The following is a 19,029-nucleotide window of genomic DNA, read 5'->3' as shown; positions in this document are numbered from 1 at the left end:
GCTCCATCTGTGGTTGGACCGGCTCCGTGTCACCGCGCTCTGCATGCTATGTCATGCTCCTCAGCTCCATCTGTCACTGGACCTGCTCGGTGTCACCACGCTCTGCATGCTATGTCATGCTCCTCAGCTCCATCTGTGGTTGGACCTGCTCCGTGTCACCGTGCTCTGCATGCTATGTCATGCTCCTCAGCTCAGTCTGTGGTTGGACCTGCTCCGTGTCACCGCGCTCTGCATGCTATGTCATGCTCCTCAGCTCAGTCTGTGGTTGGACCGGCTCCGTGTCACCCCGCTCTGCATGCTATGTCATGCTCCTCAGCTCCATCTGTGGTTGGACCTGCTCCGTGACACCGCGCTCTGCATGCTATGCCATGCTCCTCAGCTCCATCTGTGGTTGGACCTGCTCCGTGTCACCGCGCTCTGCATGCTATGCCATGCTCCTCAGCTCCATCTGTGGTTGGACCTGCTCCGTGTCACCCCGCTCTGCATGCTATGTCATGCTCCTCAGCTCCATCTGTGGTTGGACCTGCTCCGTGTCACCGTGCTCTGCATGCTATGCCATGCTCCTCAGCTCCATCTGTGGTTGGACCGTCTCCGTGTCACCGTGCTCTGCATGCTATGCCATGCTCCTCAGCTCCATCTGTCACTGGACCTGCTCCGTGTCACCACGCTCTGCATGCTATGTCATGCTCCTCAGCTCCATCTGTGGTTGGACCTGCTCCGTGTCACCGCGCTCTGCATGCTATGCCATGCTCCTCAGCTCCATCTGTGGTTGGACAGGCTCCGTGTCACCGCGCTCTGCATGCTACGTCATGCTCCTCAGCTCCATCTGTGGTTGGACCTGCTCCGTGTCACCACGCTCTGCATGCTATGCCATGCTCCTCAGCTCCAGCTGTCACTGGACCTGCTCCGTGTCACCACGCTCTGCATGCTACGTCATGCTCCTCAGCTCCATCTGTGGTTGGACCGGCTCCGTGTCACCGCGCTCTGCATGCTATGTCATGCTCCTCAGCTCCATCTGTCACTGGACCTGCTCCGTGTCACCACGCTCTGCATGCTATGTCATGCTCCTCAGCTCCATCTGTCACTGGACCTGCTCCGTGTCACCGCGCTCTGCATGCTATGCCGTGCTCCTCAGCTGCATCTGTCACTGGACCTGCTCCGTGTCACCGCGCTCTGCATGCTATGCCGTGCTCCTCAGCTCCATCTGTCACTGGACCTGCTCCGTGTCACCGCGCTCTGCATGCTATGTCATGCTCCTCAGCTCCATCTGTGGTTGGACCTGCTCCGTGTCACCCCGCTCTGCATGCTATGTCATGCTCCTCAGCTCCATCTGTCACTGGACCTGCTCCGTGTCACCACGCTCTGCATGCTATGTCATGCTCCTCAGCTCCATCTGTGGTTGGACCTGCTCCGTGTCACCGCGCTCTGCATGCTATGCCATGCTCCTCAGCTCCATCTGTGGTTGGACCTGCTCCGTGTCACCACGCTCTGCATGCTATGCCATGCTCCTCAGCTCCATCTGTGGTTGGACCTGCTCCGTGTCACCGCGCTCTGCATGCTATGTCATGCTCCTCAGCTCCATCTGTGGTTGGACCTGCTCCGTGTCACCACGCTCTGCATGCTATGCCATGCTCCTCAGTTCCATCTGTGGTTGGACCTGCTCCGTGTCACCGCGCTCTGCATGCTATGTCATGCTCCTCAGCTCCATCTGTGGTTGGACCTGCTCCGTGTCACCGCGCTCTGCATGCTATGCCATGCTCCTCAGCTCCATCTGTGGTTGGACCTGCTCCGTGTCACCACGCTCTGCATGCTATGTCATGCTCCTCAGCTCCATCTGTGGTTGGACCTGCTCCGTGTCACCGCGCTCTGCATGCTATGCCATGCTCCTCAGCTCCATCTGTGGTTGGACCTGCTCCGTGTCAACGCGCTCTGCATGCTATGTCATGCTCCTCAGCTCCATCTGTGGTTGGACCTGCTCCGTGTCACCGCGCTCTGCATGCTATGTCATGCTCCTCAGCTCCATCTGTGGTTGGACCTGCTCCGTGTCACCGCGCTCTGAATGCTATGCCATGCTCCTCAGCTCCATCTGTCACTGGACCTGCTCCGTGTCACCGCGCTCTGCATGCTATGCCGTGCTCCTCAGCTCCATCTGTGGCTGGACTTGCTCCGTGTCACCGCGCTCTGCATGCTATGCCATGCTCCTCAGCTCCATCTGTGGTTGGACCGGCTCCGTGTCACCGCGCTCTGTAAGCTATGTCATGCTCCTCAGCTCCATCTGTGTTTGGACCTGCTCCGTGTCACCACGCTCTGCATGCTATGCCATGCTCCTCAGCTCCATCTGTGGTTGGACCTGCTCCGTGTCACCGCGCTCTGCATGCTATGCCATGCTCCTCAGCTCCATCTGTGGTTGGACCTGCTCCGTGTCACCGCGCTCTGCATGCTATGCCATGCTCCTCAGCTCCATCTGTGGTTGGACCTGCTCCGTGTCACCCCGCTCTGCATGCTATGCCATGCTCCTCAGCTCCATCTGTCACTGGACCGGCTCCGTGTCACCGCGCTCTGCATGCTATGCCATGCTCCTCAGCTCCATCTGTGGTTGGACCTGCTCCGTGTCACCGCGCTCTGCATGCTATGTCATGCTCCTCAGCTCCATCTGTGGTTGGACCTGCTCCGTGTCACCCCGCTTTGCATGCTATGTCATGCTCCTCAGCTCCATCTGTGGTTGGACCTGCTCCGTGTCACCGCGCTCTGCATGCTATGTCATGCTCCTCAGCTCCATCTGTGGTTGGACCTGCTCCGTGTCACCGCGCTCTGCATGCTATGCCATGCTCCTCAGCTCCATCTGTGGTTGGACCTGCTCCGTGTCACCGCACTCTGCATGCTATGCCATGCTCCTCAGCTCCATCTGTGGTTGGACCTGCTCCGTGTCACCACGCTCTGCATGCTATGCCATGCTCCTCAGCTCCATCTGTCACTGGACCTGCTCCGTGTCACCACGCTCTGCATGCTATGTCATGCTCCTCAGCTCCATCTGTGGTTGGACCTGCTCCGTGTCACCGCGCTCTGCATGCTATGCCATGCTCCTCAGCTCCATCTGTCACTGGACCTGCTCCGTGTCACCGCGCTCTGCATGCTATGTCATGCTCCTCAGCTCCATCTGTCACTGGACCTGCTCCGTGTCACCGCGCTCTGCATGCTATGTCATGCTCCTCAGCTCCATCTGTCACTGGACCTGCTCCGTGTCACCGCGCTCTGCATGCTATGCCATGCTCCTCAGCTCCATCTGTGGTTGGACCTGCTCCGTGTCACCGCGCTCTGCATGCTATGTCATGCTCCTCAGCTCCATCTGTGGTTGGACTTGCTCCGTGTCACCGCGCTCTGCATGCTATGTCATGCTCCTCAGCTCCATCTGTGGCTGGACCTGCTCCGTGTCACCGCGCTCTGCATGCTATGTCATGCTCCTCAGCTCCATCTGTCACTGGACCTGCTCCGTGTCACCACGCTCTGCATGCTATGTCATGCTCCTCAGCTCCATCTGTGGTTGGACCTGCTCCGTGTCACCGCGCTCTGCATGCTATGCCATGCTCCTCAGCTCCATCTGTCACTGGACCGGCTCCGTGTCACCGCGCTCTGCATGCTATGTCATGCTCCTCAGCTCCATCTGTGGTTTGACCTGCTCCGTGTCACCACGCTCTGCATGCTATGTCATGCTCCTCAGCTCCATCTGTGGTTGGACCTGCTCCGTGTCACCGCGCTCTGCATGCTACGTCATGCTCCTCAGCTCCATCTGTGGTTGGACCTGCTCCGTGTCACCGCGCTCTGCATGCTATGCCATGCTCCTCAGCTCCATCTGTCACTGGACCGGCTCCGTGTCACCGCGCTCTGCATGCTATGCCATGCTCCTCAACTCCATCTGTCACTGGACCTGCTCCGTGTCACCGCGCTCTGCATGCTATGTCATGCTCCTCAGCTCCATCTGTGGTTGGACCGGCTCCGTGTCACCGCGCTCTGCATGCTATGTCATGCTCCTCAGCTCCATCTGTGGTTGGACCGGCTCCGTGTCACCGCGCTCTGCATGCTATGTCATGCTCCTCAGCTCCATCTGTGGTTGGACCTGCTCCGTGTCACCACGCTCTGCATGCTATGTCATGCTCCTCAGCTCCATCTGTGGTTGGACCTGCTCCGTGTCACCGCGCTCTGCATGCTATGTCATGCTCCTCAGCTCCATCTGTGGTTGGACATGCTCCGTGTCACCACGCTCTGCATGCTATGCCATGCTCCTCAGCTCCATCTGTGGTTGGACCTGCTCCGTGTCACCGCGCTCTGCATGCTATGTCATGCTCCTCAGCTCCATCTGTGGTTGGACCTGCTCCGTGTCACCGCGCTCTGCATGCTATGTCATGCTCCTCAGCTCCATCTGTGGTTGGACCTGCTCCGTGTCACCGCGCTCTGCATGCTACGTCATGCTCCTCAGCTCCATCTGTGGTTGGACCTGCTCCGTGTCACCGCGCTCTGCATGCTATGTCATGCTCCTCAGCTCCATCTGTCACTGGACCTGCTCCGTGTCACCGCGCTCTGCATGCTATGTCATGCTCCTCAGCTCCATCTGTGGTTGGACCGGCTCCGTGTCACCACGCTCTGCATGCTATGCCATGCTCCTCAGCTCCATCTGTGGCTGGACCTGCTCCGTGTCACCGCGCTCTGCATGCTATGCCATGCTCCTCAGCTCCATCTGTGGTTGGACCTGCTCCGTGTCAACGTGCTCTGCATGCTATGCCATGCTCCTCAGCTCCATCTGTGGTTGGACCTGCTCCGTGTCACCGCGCTCTGCATGCTATGCCATGCTCCTCAGCTCCATCTGTCACTGGACCGGCTCCGTGTCACCGCGCTCTGCATGCTATGCCATGCTCCTCAGCTCCATCTGTGGTTGGACCTGCTCCGTGTCACCACGCTCTGCATGCTATGCCATGCTCCTCAGCTCCATCTGTGGCTGGACCTGCTCCGTGTCACCACGCTCTGCATGCTATGCCATGCTCCTCAGCTCCATCTGTCACTGGACCTGCTCCGTGTCACCGCGCTCTGCATGCTATGCCATGCTCCTCAGCTCCATCTGTGGCTGGACCTGCTCCGTGTCACCACGCTCTGCATGCTATGCCATGCTCCTCAGCTCCATCTGTCACTGGACCTGCTCCGTGTCACCACGCTCTGCATGCTATGCCATGCTCCTCAGCTCCATCTGTGGCTGACCTGCTCCGTGTCACCGCGCTCTGCATGCTATGCCATGCTCCTCAGCTCCATCTGTGGCTGACCTGCTCCGTGTCACCACGCTCTGCATGCTATGCCATGCTCCTCAGCTCCATCTGTGGCTGACCTGCTCCGTGTCACCACGCTCTGCATGCTATGCCATGCTCCATCTGTCACTGGACCGGCTCCGTGTCACCACGCTCTGCATGCTATGTCATGCTCCTCAGCTCCATCTGTCACTGGACCTGCTCCGTGGCACCGCGCTCTGCATGCTATGTCATGCTCCTCAGCTCCATCTGTGGTTGGACCTGCTCCGTGTCACCGCGCTCTGCATGCTATGTCATGCTCCTCAGCTCCATCTGTCACTGGACCGGCTCCGTGTCACCGCGCTCTGCATGCTATGTCATGCTCCTCAGCTCCATCTGTCACTGGACCGGCTCCGTGTCACCGCGCTCTGCATGCTATGCCATGCTCCTCAGCTCCATCTGTGGTTGGACCTGCTCCGTGTCACCACGCTCTGCATGCTATGCCATGCTCCTCAGCTCCATCTGTGGCTGGACCTGCTCCGTGTCACCGCGCTCTGCATGCTATGCCATGCTCCTCAGCTCCATCTGTGGTTGGACCTGCTCCGTGACACCGCGCTCTGCATGCTATGTCATGCTCCTCAGCTCCATCTGTGGTTGGACCTGCTCCGTGTCACCGCGCTCTGCATGCTATGCCATGCCCCTCAGCTCCATCTGTCACTGGACCGGCTCCGTGTCACCGCGCTCTGCATGCTATGTCATGCTCCTCAGCTCCATCTGTGGTTGGACCTGCTCCGTGTCACCACGCTCTGCATGCTATGTCATGCTCCTCAGCTCCATCTGTGGTTGGACCTGCTCCGTGTCACCGCGCTCTGCATGCTATGCCATGCTCCTCAGCTCCATCTGTCACTGGACCGGCTCCGTGTCACCGCGCTCTGCATGCTATGTCATGCTCCTCAGCTCCATCTGTGGTTGGACCTGCTCCGTGTCACCACGCTCTGCATGCTATGTCATGCTCCTCAGCTCCATCTGTGGTTGGACCTGCTCCGTGTCACCGCGCTCTGCATGCTACGTCATGCTCCTCAGCTCCATCTGTGGTTGGACCTGCTCCGTGTCACCGCGCTCTGCATGCTATGCCATGCTCCTCAGCTCCATCTGTGGTTGGACCTGCTCCGTGTCACCACGCTCTGCATGCTATGTCATGCTCCTCAGCTCCATCTGTGGTTGGACCTGCTCCGTGTCACCGCGCTCTGCATGCTATGCCATGCTCCTCAGCTCCATCTGTGGTTGGACCGGCTCCGTGTCACCGCGCTCTGCATGCTACGTCATGCTCCTCAGCTCCATCTGTGGTTGGACCTGCTCCGTGTCACCACGCTCTGCATGCTATGCCATGCTCCTCAGCTCCATCTGTCACTGGACCTGCTCCGTGTCACCACGCTCTGCATGCTACGTCATGCTCCTCAGCTCCATCTGTGGTTGGACCGGCTCCGTGTCACCGCGCTCTGCATGCTATGTCATGCTCCTCAGCTCCATCTGTCACTGGACCTGCTCCGTGTCACCACGCTCTGCATGCTATGTCATGCTCCTCAGCTCCATCTGTCACTGGACCTGCTCCGTGTCACCGCGCTCTGCATGCTATGCCGTGCTCCTCAGCTGCATCTGTCACTGGACCTGCTCCGTGTCACCGCGCTCTGCATGCTATGCCGTGCTCCTCAGCTCCATCTGTCACTGGACCTGCTCCGTGTCACCGCGCTCTGCATGCTATGTCATGCTCCTCAGCTCCATCTGTGGTTGGACCTGCTCCGTGTCACCCCGCTCTGCATGCTATGTCATGCTCCTCAGCTCCATCTGTCACTGGACCTGCTCCGTGTCACCACGCTCTGCATGCTATGTCATGCTCCTCAGCTCCATCTGTGGTTGGACCTGCTCCGTGTCACCGCGCTCTGCATGCCATGCCATGCTCCTCAGCTCCATCTGTGGTTGGACCTGCTCCGTGTCACCACGCTCTGCATGCTATGCCATGCTCCTCAGCTCCATCTGTGGTTGGACCTGCTCCGTGTCACCGCGCTCTGCATGCTATGTCATGCTCCTCAGCTCCATCTGTGGTTGGACCTGCTCCGTGTCACCACGCTCTGCATGCTATGCCATGCTCCTCAGTTCCATCTGTGGTTGGACCTGCTCCGTGTCACCGCGCTCTGCATGCTATGTCATGCTCCTCAGCTCCATCTGTGGTTGGACCTGCTCCGTGTCACCGCGCTCTGCATGCTATGCCATGCTCCTCAGCTCCATCTGTGGTTGGACCTGCTCCGTGTCACCACGCTCTGCATGCTATGTCATGCTCCTCAGCTCCATCTGTGGTTGGACCTGCTCCGTGTCACCGCGCTCTGCATGCTATGCCATGCTCCTCAGCTCCATCTGTGGTTGGACCTGCTCCGTGTCACCGCGCTCTGCATGCTATGTCATGCTCCTCAGCTCCATCTGTGGTTGGACCTGCTCCGTGTCACCGCGCTCTGCACGCTATGTCATGCTCCTCAGCTCCATCTGTGGTTGGACCTGCTCCGTGTCACCGCGCTCTGAATGCTATGCCATGCTCCTCAGCTCCATCTGTCACTGGACCTGCTCCGTGTCACCGCGCTCTGCATGCTATGCCGTGCTCCTCAGCTCCATCTGTGGCTGGACTTGCTCCGTGTCACCGCGCTCTGCATGCTATGCCATGCTCCTCAGCTCCATCTGTGGTTGGACCGGCTCCGTGTCACCACGCTCTGTAAGCTATGTCATGCTCCTCAGCTCCATCTGTGTTTGGACCTGCTCCGTGTCACCACGCTCTGCATGCTATGCCATGCTCCTCAGCTCCATCTGTGGTTGGACCTGCTCCGTGTCACCGCGCTCTGCATGCTATGCCATGCTCCTCAGCTCCATCTGTGGTTGGACCTGCTCCGTGTCACCGCGCTCTGCATGCTATGCCATGCTCCTCAGCTCCATCTGTGGTTGGACCTGCTCCGTGTCACCCCGCTCTGCATGCTATGCCATGCTCCTCAGCTCCATCTGTCACTGGACCGGCTCAGTGTCACCGCGCTCTGCATGCTATGCCATGCTCCTCAGCTCCATCTGTGGTTGGACCTGCTCCGTGTCACCGCGCTCTGCATGCTATGTCATGCTCCTCAGCTCCATCTGTGGTTGGACCTGCTCCGTGTCACCCCGCTTTGCATGCTATGTCATGCTCCTCAGCTCCATCTGTGGTTGGACCTGCTCCGTGTCACCGCGCTCTGCATGCTATGTCATGCTCCTCAGCTCCATCTGTGGTTGGACCTGCTCCGTGTCACCGCGCTCTGCATGCTATGCCATGCTCCTCAGCTCCATCTGTGGTTGGACCTGCTCCGTGTCACCGCACTCTGCATGCTATGCCATGCTCCTCAGCTCCATCTGTGGTTGGACCTGCTCCGTGTCACCACGCTCTGCATGCTATGCCATGCTCCTCAGCTCCATCTGTCACTGGACCTGCTCCGTGTCACCACGCTCTGCATGCTATGTCATGCTCCTCAGCTCCATCTGTGGTTGGACCTGCTCCGTGTCACCGCGCTCTGCATGCTATGCCATGCTCCTCAGCTCCATCTGTCACTGGACCTGCTCCGTGTCACCGCGCTCTGCATGCTATGTCATGCTCCTCAGCTCCATCTGTCACTGGACCTGCTCCGTGTCACCGCGCTCTGCATGCTATGTCATGCTCCTCAGCTCCATCTGTCACTGGACCTGCTCCGTGTCACCGCGCTCTGCATGCTATGCCATGCTCCTCAGCTCCATCTGTGGTTGGACCTGCTCCGTGTCACCGCGCTCTGCATGCTATGTCATGCTCCTCAGCTCCATCTGTGGTTGGACTTGCTCCGTGTCACCGCGCTCTGCATGCTATGTCATGCTCCTCAGCTCCATCTGTGGCTGGACCTGCTCCGTGTCACCGCGCTCTGCATGCTATGTCATGCTCCTCAGCTCCATCTGTCACTGGACCTTCTCCGTGTCACCACGCTCTGCATGCTATGTCATGCTCCTCAGCTCCATCTGTGGTTGGACCTGCTCCGTGTCACCGCGCTCTGCATGCTATGCCATGCTCCTCAGCTCCATCTGTCACTGGACCGGCTCCGTGTCACCGCGCTCTGCATGCTATGTCATGCTCCTCAGCTCCATCTGTGGTTGGACCTGCTCCGTGTCACCACGCTCTGCATGCTATGTCATGCTCCTCAGCTCCATCTGTGGTTGGACCTGCTCCGTGTCACCGCGCTCTGCATGCTACGTCATGCTCCTCAGCTCCATCTGTGGTTGGACCTGCTCCGTGTCACCGCGCTCTGCATGCTATGCCATGCTCCTCAGCTCCATCTGTCACTGGACCGGCTCCGTGTCACCGCGCTCTGCATGCTATGCCATGCTCCTCAACTCCATCTGTCACTGGACCTGCTCCGTGTCACCTCGCTCTGCATGCTATGTCATGCTCCTCAGCTCCATCTGTGGTTGGACCGGCTCCGTGTCACCGCGCTCTGCATGCTATGTCATGCTCCTCAGCTCCATCTGTGGTTGGACCGGCTCCGTGTCACCGCGCTCTGCATGCTATGTCATGCTCCTCAGCTCCATCTGTGGTTGGACCTGCTCCGTGTCACCACGCTCTGCATGCTATGTCATGCTCCTCAGCTCCATCTGTGGTTGGACCTGCTCCGTGTCACCGCGCTCTGCATGCTATGTCATGCTCCCCAGCTCCATCTGTGGTTGGACATGCTCCGTGTCACCACGCTCTGCATGCTATGCCATGCTCCTCAGCTCCATCTGTGGTTGGACCTGCTCCGTGTCACCGCGCTCTGCATGCTATGTCATGCTCCTCAGCTCCATCTGTGGTTGGACCTGCTCCGTGTCACCGCGCTCTGCATGCTATGTCATGCTCCTCAGCTCCATCTGTGGTTGGACCTGCTCCGTGTCACCGCGCTCTGCATGCTACGTCATGCTCCTCAGCTCCATCTGTGGTTGGACCTGCTCCGTGTCACCGCGCTCTGCATGCTATGTCATGCTCCTCAGCTCCATCTGTCACTGGACCTGCTCCGTGTCACCGCGCTCTGCATGCTATGTCATGCTCCTCAGCTCCATCTGTGGTTGGACCGGCTCCGTGTCACCACGCTCTGCATGCTATGCCATGCTCCTCAGCTCCATCTGTGGCTGGACCTGCTCCGTGTCACCGCGCTCTGCATGCTATGCCATGCTCCTCAGCTCCATCTGTGGTTGGACCTGCTCCGTGTCACCGTGCTCTGCATGCTATGCCATGCTCCTCAGCTCCATCTGTGGTTGGACCTGCTCCGTGTCACCGCGCTCTGCATGCTATGCCATGCTCCTCAGCTCCATCTGTCACTGGACCGGCTCCGTGTCACCGCGCTCTGCATGCTATGCCATGCTCCTCAGCTCCATCTGTGGTTGGACCTGCTCCGTGTCACCACGCTCTGCATGCTATGCCATGCTCCTCAGCTCCATCTGTGGCTGGACCTGCTCCGTGTCACCACGCTCTGCATGCTATGCCATGCTCCTCAGCTCCATCTGTCACTGGACCTGCTCCGTGTCACCGCGCTCTGCATGCTATGCCATGCTCCTCAGCTCCATCTGTGGCTGGACCTGCTCCGTGTCACCACGCTCTGCATGCTATGCCATGCTCCTCAGCTCCATCTGTCACTGGACCTGCTCCGTGTCACCACGCTCTGCATGCTATGCCATGCTCCTCAGCTCCATCTGTGGCTGACCTGCTCCGTGTCACCGCGCTCTGCATGCTATGCCATGCTCCTCAGCTCCATCTGTGGCTGACCTGCTCCGTGTCACCACGCTCTGCATGCTATGCCATGCTCCTCAGCTCCATCTGTGGCTGACCTGCTCCGTGTCACCACGCTCTGCATGCTATGCCATGCTCCATCTGTCACTGGACCGGCTCCGTGTCACCACGCTCTGCATGCTATGTCATGCTCCTCAGCTCCATCTGTCACTGGACCTGCTCCGTGGCACCGCGCTCTGCATGCTATGTCATGCTCCTCAGCTCCATCTGTGGTTGGACCTGCTCCGTGTCACCGCGCTCTGCATGCTATGTCATGCTCCTCAGCTCCATCTGTCACTGGACCGGCTCCGTGTCACCGCGCTCTGCATGCTATGTCATGCTCCTCAGCTCCATCTGTCACTGGACCGGCTCCGTGTCACCGCGCTCTGCATGCTATGCCATGCTCCTCAGCTCCATCTGTGGTTGGACCTGCTCCGTGTCACCACGCTCTGCATGCTATGCCATGCTCCTCAGCTCCATCTGTGGCTGGACCTGCTCCGTGTCACCGCGCTCTGCATGCTATGCCATGCTCCTCAGCTCCATCTGTGGTTGGACCTGCTCCGTGACACCGCGCTCTGCATGCTATGTCATGCTCCTCAGCTCCATCTGTGGTTGGACCTGCTCCGTGTCACCGCGCTCTGCATGCTATGCCATGCTCCTCAGCTCCATCTGTCACTGGACCGGCTCCGTGTCACCGCGCTCTGCATGCTATGTCATGCTCCTCAGCTCCATCTGTGGTTGGACCTGCTCCGTGTCACCACGCTCTGCATGCTATGTCATGCTCCTCAGCTCCATCTGTGGTTGGACCTACTCCGTGTCACCGCGCTCTGCATGCTATGCCATGCTCCTCAGCTCCATCTGTCACTGGACCGGCTCCGTGTCACCGCGCTCTGCATGCTATGTCATGCTCCTCAGCTCCATCTGTGGTTGGACCTGCTCCGTGTCACCACGCTCTGCATGCTATGTCATGCTCCTCAGCTCCATCTGTGGTTGGACCTGCTCCGTGTCACCGCGCTCTGCATGCTACGTCATGCTCCTCAGCTCCATCTGTGGTTGGACCTGCTCCGTGTCACCGCGCTCTGCATGCTATGCCATGCTCCTCAGCTCCATCTGTCACTGGACCGGCTCCGTGTCACCGCGCTCTACATGCTATGCCATGCTCCTCAACTCCATCTGTCTCTGGACCTGCTCCGTGTCACCGCGCTCTGCATGCTATGTCATGCTCCTCAGCTCCATCTGTGGTTGGACCGGCTCCGTGTCACCGGGCTCTGCATGCTATGTCATGCTCCTCAGCTCCATCTGTGGTTGGACCGGCTCCGTGTCACCGCGCTCTGCATGCTATGTCATGCTCCTCAGCTCCATCTGTGGTTGGACCTGCTCCGTGTCACCACGCTCTGCATGCTATGTCATGCTCCTCAGCTCCATCTGTGGTTGGACCTGCTCCGTGTCACCGCGCTCTGCATGCTATGTCATGCTCCTCAGCTCCATCTGTGGTTGGACATGCTCCGTGTCACCACGCTCTGCATGCTATGCCATGCTCCTCAGCTCCATCTGTGGTTGGACCTGCTCCGTGTCACCGCGCTCTGCATGCTATGTCATGCTCCTCAGCTCCATCTGTGGTTGGACCTGCTCCGTGTCACCGCGCTCTGCATGCTATGTCATGCTCCTCAGCTCCATCTGTGGTTGGACCTGCTCCGTGTCACCGCGCTCTGCATGCTACGTCATGCTCCTCAGCTCCATCTGTGGTTGGACCTGCTCCGTGTCACCGCGCTCTGCATGCTATGTCATGCTCCTCAGCTCCATCTGTCACTGGACCTGCTCCGTGTCACCGCGCTCTGCATGCTATGTCATGCTCCTCAGCTCCATCTGTGGTTGGACCTGCTCCGTGTCACCGCGCTCTGCATGCTATGTCATGCTCCTCAGCTCCATCTGTGGTTGGACCTGCTCCGTGTCACCGCGCTCTGCATGCTATGTCATGCTCCTCAGCTCCATCTGTGGTTGGACCTGCTCCGTGTCACCGCGCTCTGCATGCTATGTCATGCTCCTCAGCTCCATCTGTCACTGGACCTGCTCCGTGTCACCGCGCTCTGCATGCTATGTCATGCTCCTCAGCTCCATATGTGGTTGGACCGGCTCCGTGTCACCACGCTCTGCATGCTATGCCATGCTCCTCAGCTCCATCTGTGGCTGGACCTGCTCCGTGTCACCGCGCTCTGCATGCTATGCCATGCTCCTCAGCTCCATCTGTGGTTGGACCTGCTCCGTGTCACCGTGCTCTGCATGCTATGCCATGCTCCTCAGCTCCATCTGTGGTTGGACCTGCTCCGTGTCACCGCGCTCTGCATGCTATGCCATGCTCCTCAGCTCCATCTGTCACTGGACCGGCTCCGTGTCACCGCGCTCTGCATGCTATGCCATGCTCCTCAGCTCCATCTGTGGTTGGACCTGCTCCGTGTCACCACGCTCTGCATGCTATGCCATGCTCCTCAGCTCCATCTGTGGCTGGACCTGCTCCGTGTCACCACGCTCTGCATGCTATGCCATGCTCCTCAGCTCCATCTGTCACTGGACCTGCTCCGTGTCACCGCGCTCTGCATGCTATGTCATGCTCCTCAGCTCCATCTGTCACTGGACCTGCTCCGTGTCACCACGCTCTGCATGCTATGCCATGCTCCTCAGCTCCATCTGTGGCTGACCTGCTCCGTGTCACCGCGCTCTGCATGCTATGCCATGCTCCTCAGCTCCATCTGTGGCTGACCTGCTCCGTGTCACCACGCTCTGCATGCTATGCCATGCTCCTCAGCTCCATCTGTGGCTGACCTGCTCCGTGTCACCACGCTCTGCATGCTATGCCATGCTCCATCTGTCACTGGACCGGCTCCGTGTCACCACGCTCTGCATGCTATGTCATGCTCCTCAGCTCCATCTGTCACTGGACCTGCTCCGTGTCACCGCGCTCTGCATGCTATGTCATGCTCCTCAGCTCCATCTGTGGTTGGACCTGCTCCGTGTCACCGCGCTCTGCATGCTATGTCATGCTCCTCAGCTCCATCTGTCACTGGACCGGCTCCGTGTCACCGCGCTCTGCATGCTATGTCATGCTCCTCAGCTCCATCTGTGGTTGGACCGCTTTGTCGTTGGACCTGCAATATGTCACTGCTCCAGTCGTGTCACTGGAGTAGTTGGAGCAGTGACACATTATTTCTGGACCGTCACTCGTCCAGTGTTGCCAATTTAGCTTTTTTCAAGCTAAATCTAGCTTATTTCATGCAACGTGCCTCATGTGACTTAGTGGTTGTATTCCCCCGGTTATTAACGAAGGTTTACTATCCCTTTCTTCCTGTGTTTGTTTCTTGTATGATGTCATTGATGTGATAGCAACAGCGGAACTTGCTATCATTCCGTGGACATGGTACGCGAATCAGCCCCAGCCCAGCGGGAGCATGGAATGTGCCTTTCGCTGCTAATTCTTATCGCCCGATAACCTCACAAAACTGACCAATATCTACTGCTTGGTAAGATTTCCTTTACCTATGTAAAGACACACGACTAGATAACCCCTCCCTAATTCTCACAGATGTGGGTACGTTGTAGAATAAGACGAAAATGCATCACCATGTTCTGAGAGTGCGGGGTGACTTGGCCTGACTAATTCTAGAGATGCATCACTTTCTTGACAAAGCTACACGGAGAACTGCAAGCAAGGCTTCCAGAAATTGTTAAAGTTTTGAAAACTATATCTACGTTATCGAATGCAAAAGGAATCTCTCATACCAGTAATGCGACATCTGAATATCACGAAAATAGGATGGGAACAGAAGTACTAAACTCTACTGCAGCAATTAGAGCAGGGCTTCGTCGCATTGGTTAGTGGTGCAAAAACTATACTGAGAGTCAACTCAAGACCTTAGCGGTCCGTTTGATATTAGCCAGACTTCTGGTCGGTGAAAAGGCTTCCGCAGCGCTAAATAGTTCCCTATTTTTGTTACGTGTTCCTTAAGTCAGGAGATTCCTTCCGTTTGGTTAGATATTCAGGTGAACTGACTGGACGAATTAAACATTTTTGCCCTGTATAAGTATGGAAAAGATATCACAGGTTGTATGTTATTCGGGTTCGTTACCAATTCTTATATTTCATACGTAGATGGCTATGAATAGTTATTGTTCTCAGTGGTGCATGCAGCAAAATAATAATTATTTAATATGAGATTGATATCTTATTGCACTGTGTACTTAGTAAGCTTTGTTCGAGTGCATTCCATTGCTGATAAGTTCGCATAATGTTTGCGACGTTGAGGATGGATCCAAGAAAAGTGTTGGCAATACTGTTTCAGTATTCATAATGGCTGCCAGTTGTGAGCAACACGTGTCTGATACTGTGGCCCTTGAGTCCCCTGTGAAATACATTAAAGCTAACAAAACTGGAGAAAAATTAAGTAGGAAATCTAAACACATTGTTTTAAACGTTTACACTAGCCCACGAGATTAGAATCCACTGTGGACTGTGGAAGACGTGGTGAAAAAGACCTCGCAGCTGACCGACGTTTCTGTGTACCGGTACAGTGTTTACGCCGCTCACGTGAAATTTAAACCCCACGGAAATTCCAAGTCTCCGTCGAAAGGTCGAAAGGGAATTCTTATGTTTTCTTGTGGTACTGTATTGTATGTGGCTGTTTATAGACGTCGTGAGTCTTTTTGATGACACGTTTCTGTAAAGTCGCTGAACATTTAGTTTTAAGAAAGTGTCTCATTATGTAAACAAGCAATCAAGGTGATAAGGAATATGTCACTCAACTAAGCTGCATGCCATATTTATGTGATAAAAAAAGTTTGCTCGTTTGGTTGTTCGTCAGTAGGCCTATGTCTCAGCTCAATTCGAACTATGCACTCGCCGTAAGTAAAACAAGAAGGACCTTAACACGGTATGGGAATAGGATGCTTGGCGTATTCGATAATAATAATAATAATAATAATAATAATAATAATAATAATAATAATAATAATAATAATAATAATAATAATAATAATAATAATAATAATAATAATTTGTACTTTACTTGATATTCGTAACCGCTCTCTAACGGCAGAAATGTTGTCATGAGGGGATCATGAGTTCGTTTTTATCTTCCGAATGACGAGACTACAATATTAAGGACATTCCTGGAAACATTGTATTTTGCAATCCCTCTCATAGGTGGGTTTTTCAGCTTGTTGAACTGCCACTGACAGTCGTAGCACGAGAGCGCAAGTGTACACTTACGCTGTAAGTCTCCATGTGCCTCACACAAATTGCATTATGAAATGAAAATAAACCTTGCTTCTCTTGCCTCGGTATTCGTCAGTAACCTGTAGGTTTTACATGGTCAATAAAGGAGTAAATATGTATGGTACGTAATCAAAGTACAGCTATGTGAAAGGAAGTGATTTCTTTTGATGCTTCGCTATTTGAGAATGTAGTACTTGTCAGACAGACGCACGGCGTTAACAATAAGCTGGTCCTGGCGGAGATGGAGAACGCGACGAGACGGGAAGGGGGAACAGGGGACGTGCTCACATGCGGAAGGATACTTTTCCTAAGCTCTTGACTTGACTTTCAGTATACCAGTTTCCCCCCGGAGGTGTTACGCAAAGTAGGGACAGCAGCTGCTTGTAGGGGTGATCCGAGTGGCATTAAACCTCGTGCTGGTACTTCACAGCAAAGTTCTGCAGAAGCAAGTGAGGAATATGCTGCTCTGTCCCTTCTGTTCCCCGAAAATTCGGACAGTGATCCCGTGGATCCCCTAGAACTTCACTTATAAATCAGGTTATTGTAATACAAATAATTTCATTAAAATATAACTGAACTTGTGTTATTCCTAGTCTTCAGTGTAGAATTAGCAGATTGTATGTCCTCCCCATATTTTTAGGTTTTTAACCTTAAAATATATCTTGCATTATTTATGATCCCATCTACGTTTTCTAGGAGGAATTAATATCTCGATTTACGGCATTCCAAATTATACAGTACACTTGACTTATCAGCAAGTATGATGTAACGTATGCATATTTATGTTTCATTTAGTTTCAATCACAGAAATGTACTCATTTGTAAACATATTCTTTTTAACTTCCCAATATTAAGAATTCCGTTTCTTGGCGAAATGCAATTAATGAATTGAATTAGAAGTTCACTAAACGTTAATGCTATAACTTAAGTGGTACTTTGTATTTACATATTCTTAGTCAGACTAGTGATAAACCTTTCACGCAATCGTTGGGTCTGTACTCTGCAAAAAATTGTATAGACGTTCTTTCCCATCTTTTCGTGGAGAGAAAAAAGGAAGATATTTATTTATCTTCCGTTTTTTGTATCTAAAATCAGTCTACCAAGACTAGCTCAGTGTACACAATTAAACGTGCATGGTTTGCAGTTGTAGTAATTTGCTAATTGAACAGAGCAAATAACAATTTAATTCCTTATCCGGTAAGCAATGCTACAGAAGTTTGGCATATTTTTTAACTTTTTCTAGTTATGATTTAGCTTTTTTCTACCTTATATTGGATGATGGTCTAGCACTAGGTTTACCGCAGCGGTCAAAATGACCGTTTTCAGTTTTGTTTTCCCTATTACTCTCGTTATACGGTTAGAACATACAAACCCTTTGGTGGCTTTTATTGATATTAAGTGTACTTTTCGGCACATAGCTTCAAAAATCCGTAACTCCTTTCTAGTTAGCGCTATGAGTTCATATATCTACTTTTACCGGACGGTCATTTTGACCGGTATAGCAGTAGCTACCCGATCAGACTTTTGTGGCATTCATTTAGAACAGGATATCATTCTAACAAGCTGTTACAGTGAACTTTATTACCGTAGTATCGAAATGAACTTATTGTTGTGCTGCAATGAGACAGCTGTTGGCTCTTTCCAAACAGTGTTACAAGTACACTGACAGGAAAGTATAGTCAGTATTTGCTCAGTAATGAAGGTGTGCAATCGTAACGAGCAGTCAATTGTTGTGTTCACTCGTTACAAACATTCAAACTAGATTTCCCGATTGTTTGTAATTACCCCGAAGAAACATATTTTCGCGTAGTCTGCAAATGGATGCCAAAATTCTGAAGCATAAGCATATAATTTCCCCATCACAATCATGCGATGAATCTGGGACCGATTTACACCTCGATAATTGCGAAGACGTGTATAACTTGACAAACAAATAGTTCAGATAGTGATTCTAGTTGCGTCGAGCCTGCAGAATTTTCATATGAACATGAAATCACACAGCAGCCTTCGACCTCAAAAGTTAGGGAACTAACCACCAAATGGCGATGCACACACACTAGGAAAGCAGCTGATGAAGTTAGTCATTTTGTATTTACGTAATTCTGTGCACAGTGTAAGTAAGTTTGGTAATATATTTTGCAGGTGAAGGAAACACTAAGGAAGATAATGAATTTACTGGCAATGAGCACGATATCAACCACAGAAGGCCGAGCATACGCTGTGGTAAGTCAACATATGGGCGTGGTCAGCATATGACGGTCGGCGAGGAAGAAGTCGCTTTGGATGGAACAGTGCGGACTCTTGTTGATCTACAAAGCCTTCCAGGCCGTCGCGGACAGTAAAATGTACTGAGGGGAGTCCGAGGTCCCACAGGACACACAAAACGCCACATTGAAGGAACTTGTTCCGCTACAGCTTGTCGTCTTTTTATTGACTAATCCAAGCTGCGCCACATATGAGGTTGGAGCCCGCGAAGTTCTGAACAATCCTGAACGGACACTTTCTTTGGAAGAATTGGACGCTCTCAGTGGTATTTTATACGCACGCGGAACTTATGGAGCTGACATGAACGTTCTCGATCTGTGGTCACAGAAGTGGCGTCCTGGAATTTTCTCCCAAACTGTGGCACGAAACCGATTCCTGGATATCATGAGGTTTCTTGTATT

General features: G+C 54.4%; 1 protein-coding gene across 1 annotated transcript in view; it reads left to right on the top strand.

Annotated features, from left to right (window-relative positions):
- LOC137501038 (zinc finger protein 260-like) overlaps positions 1-19,029 on the top strand; it is a 114,751-nt gene that overhangs the window by 25,555 nt on the left and 70,167 nt on the right. The window contains exons 2-3 of the mRNA XM_068227898.1: positions 16,695-16,812; positions 18,506-18,701. Of these exons, the coding sequence (XP_068083999.1) occupies positions 16,695-16,812; positions 18,506-18,701 (314 nt within the window). The remainder of the gene's footprint in view (positions 1-16,694; positions 16,813-18,505; positions 18,702-19,029) is intronic.

This window comes from Anabrus simplex, chromosome 5 (assembly GCF_040414725.1).
Source record: "Anabrus simplex isolate iqAnaSimp1 chromosome 5, ASM4041472v1, whole genome shotgun sequence".
NCBI classification, from domain to species: domain Eukaryota; kingdom Metazoa; phylum Arthropoda; class Insecta; order Orthoptera; family Tettigoniidae; genus Anabrus; species Anabrus simplex.
The sequence above is the reverse complement of the archived record's forward strand: the minus strand, read 5'-3'. Positions and strand labels throughout refer to the sequence as shown.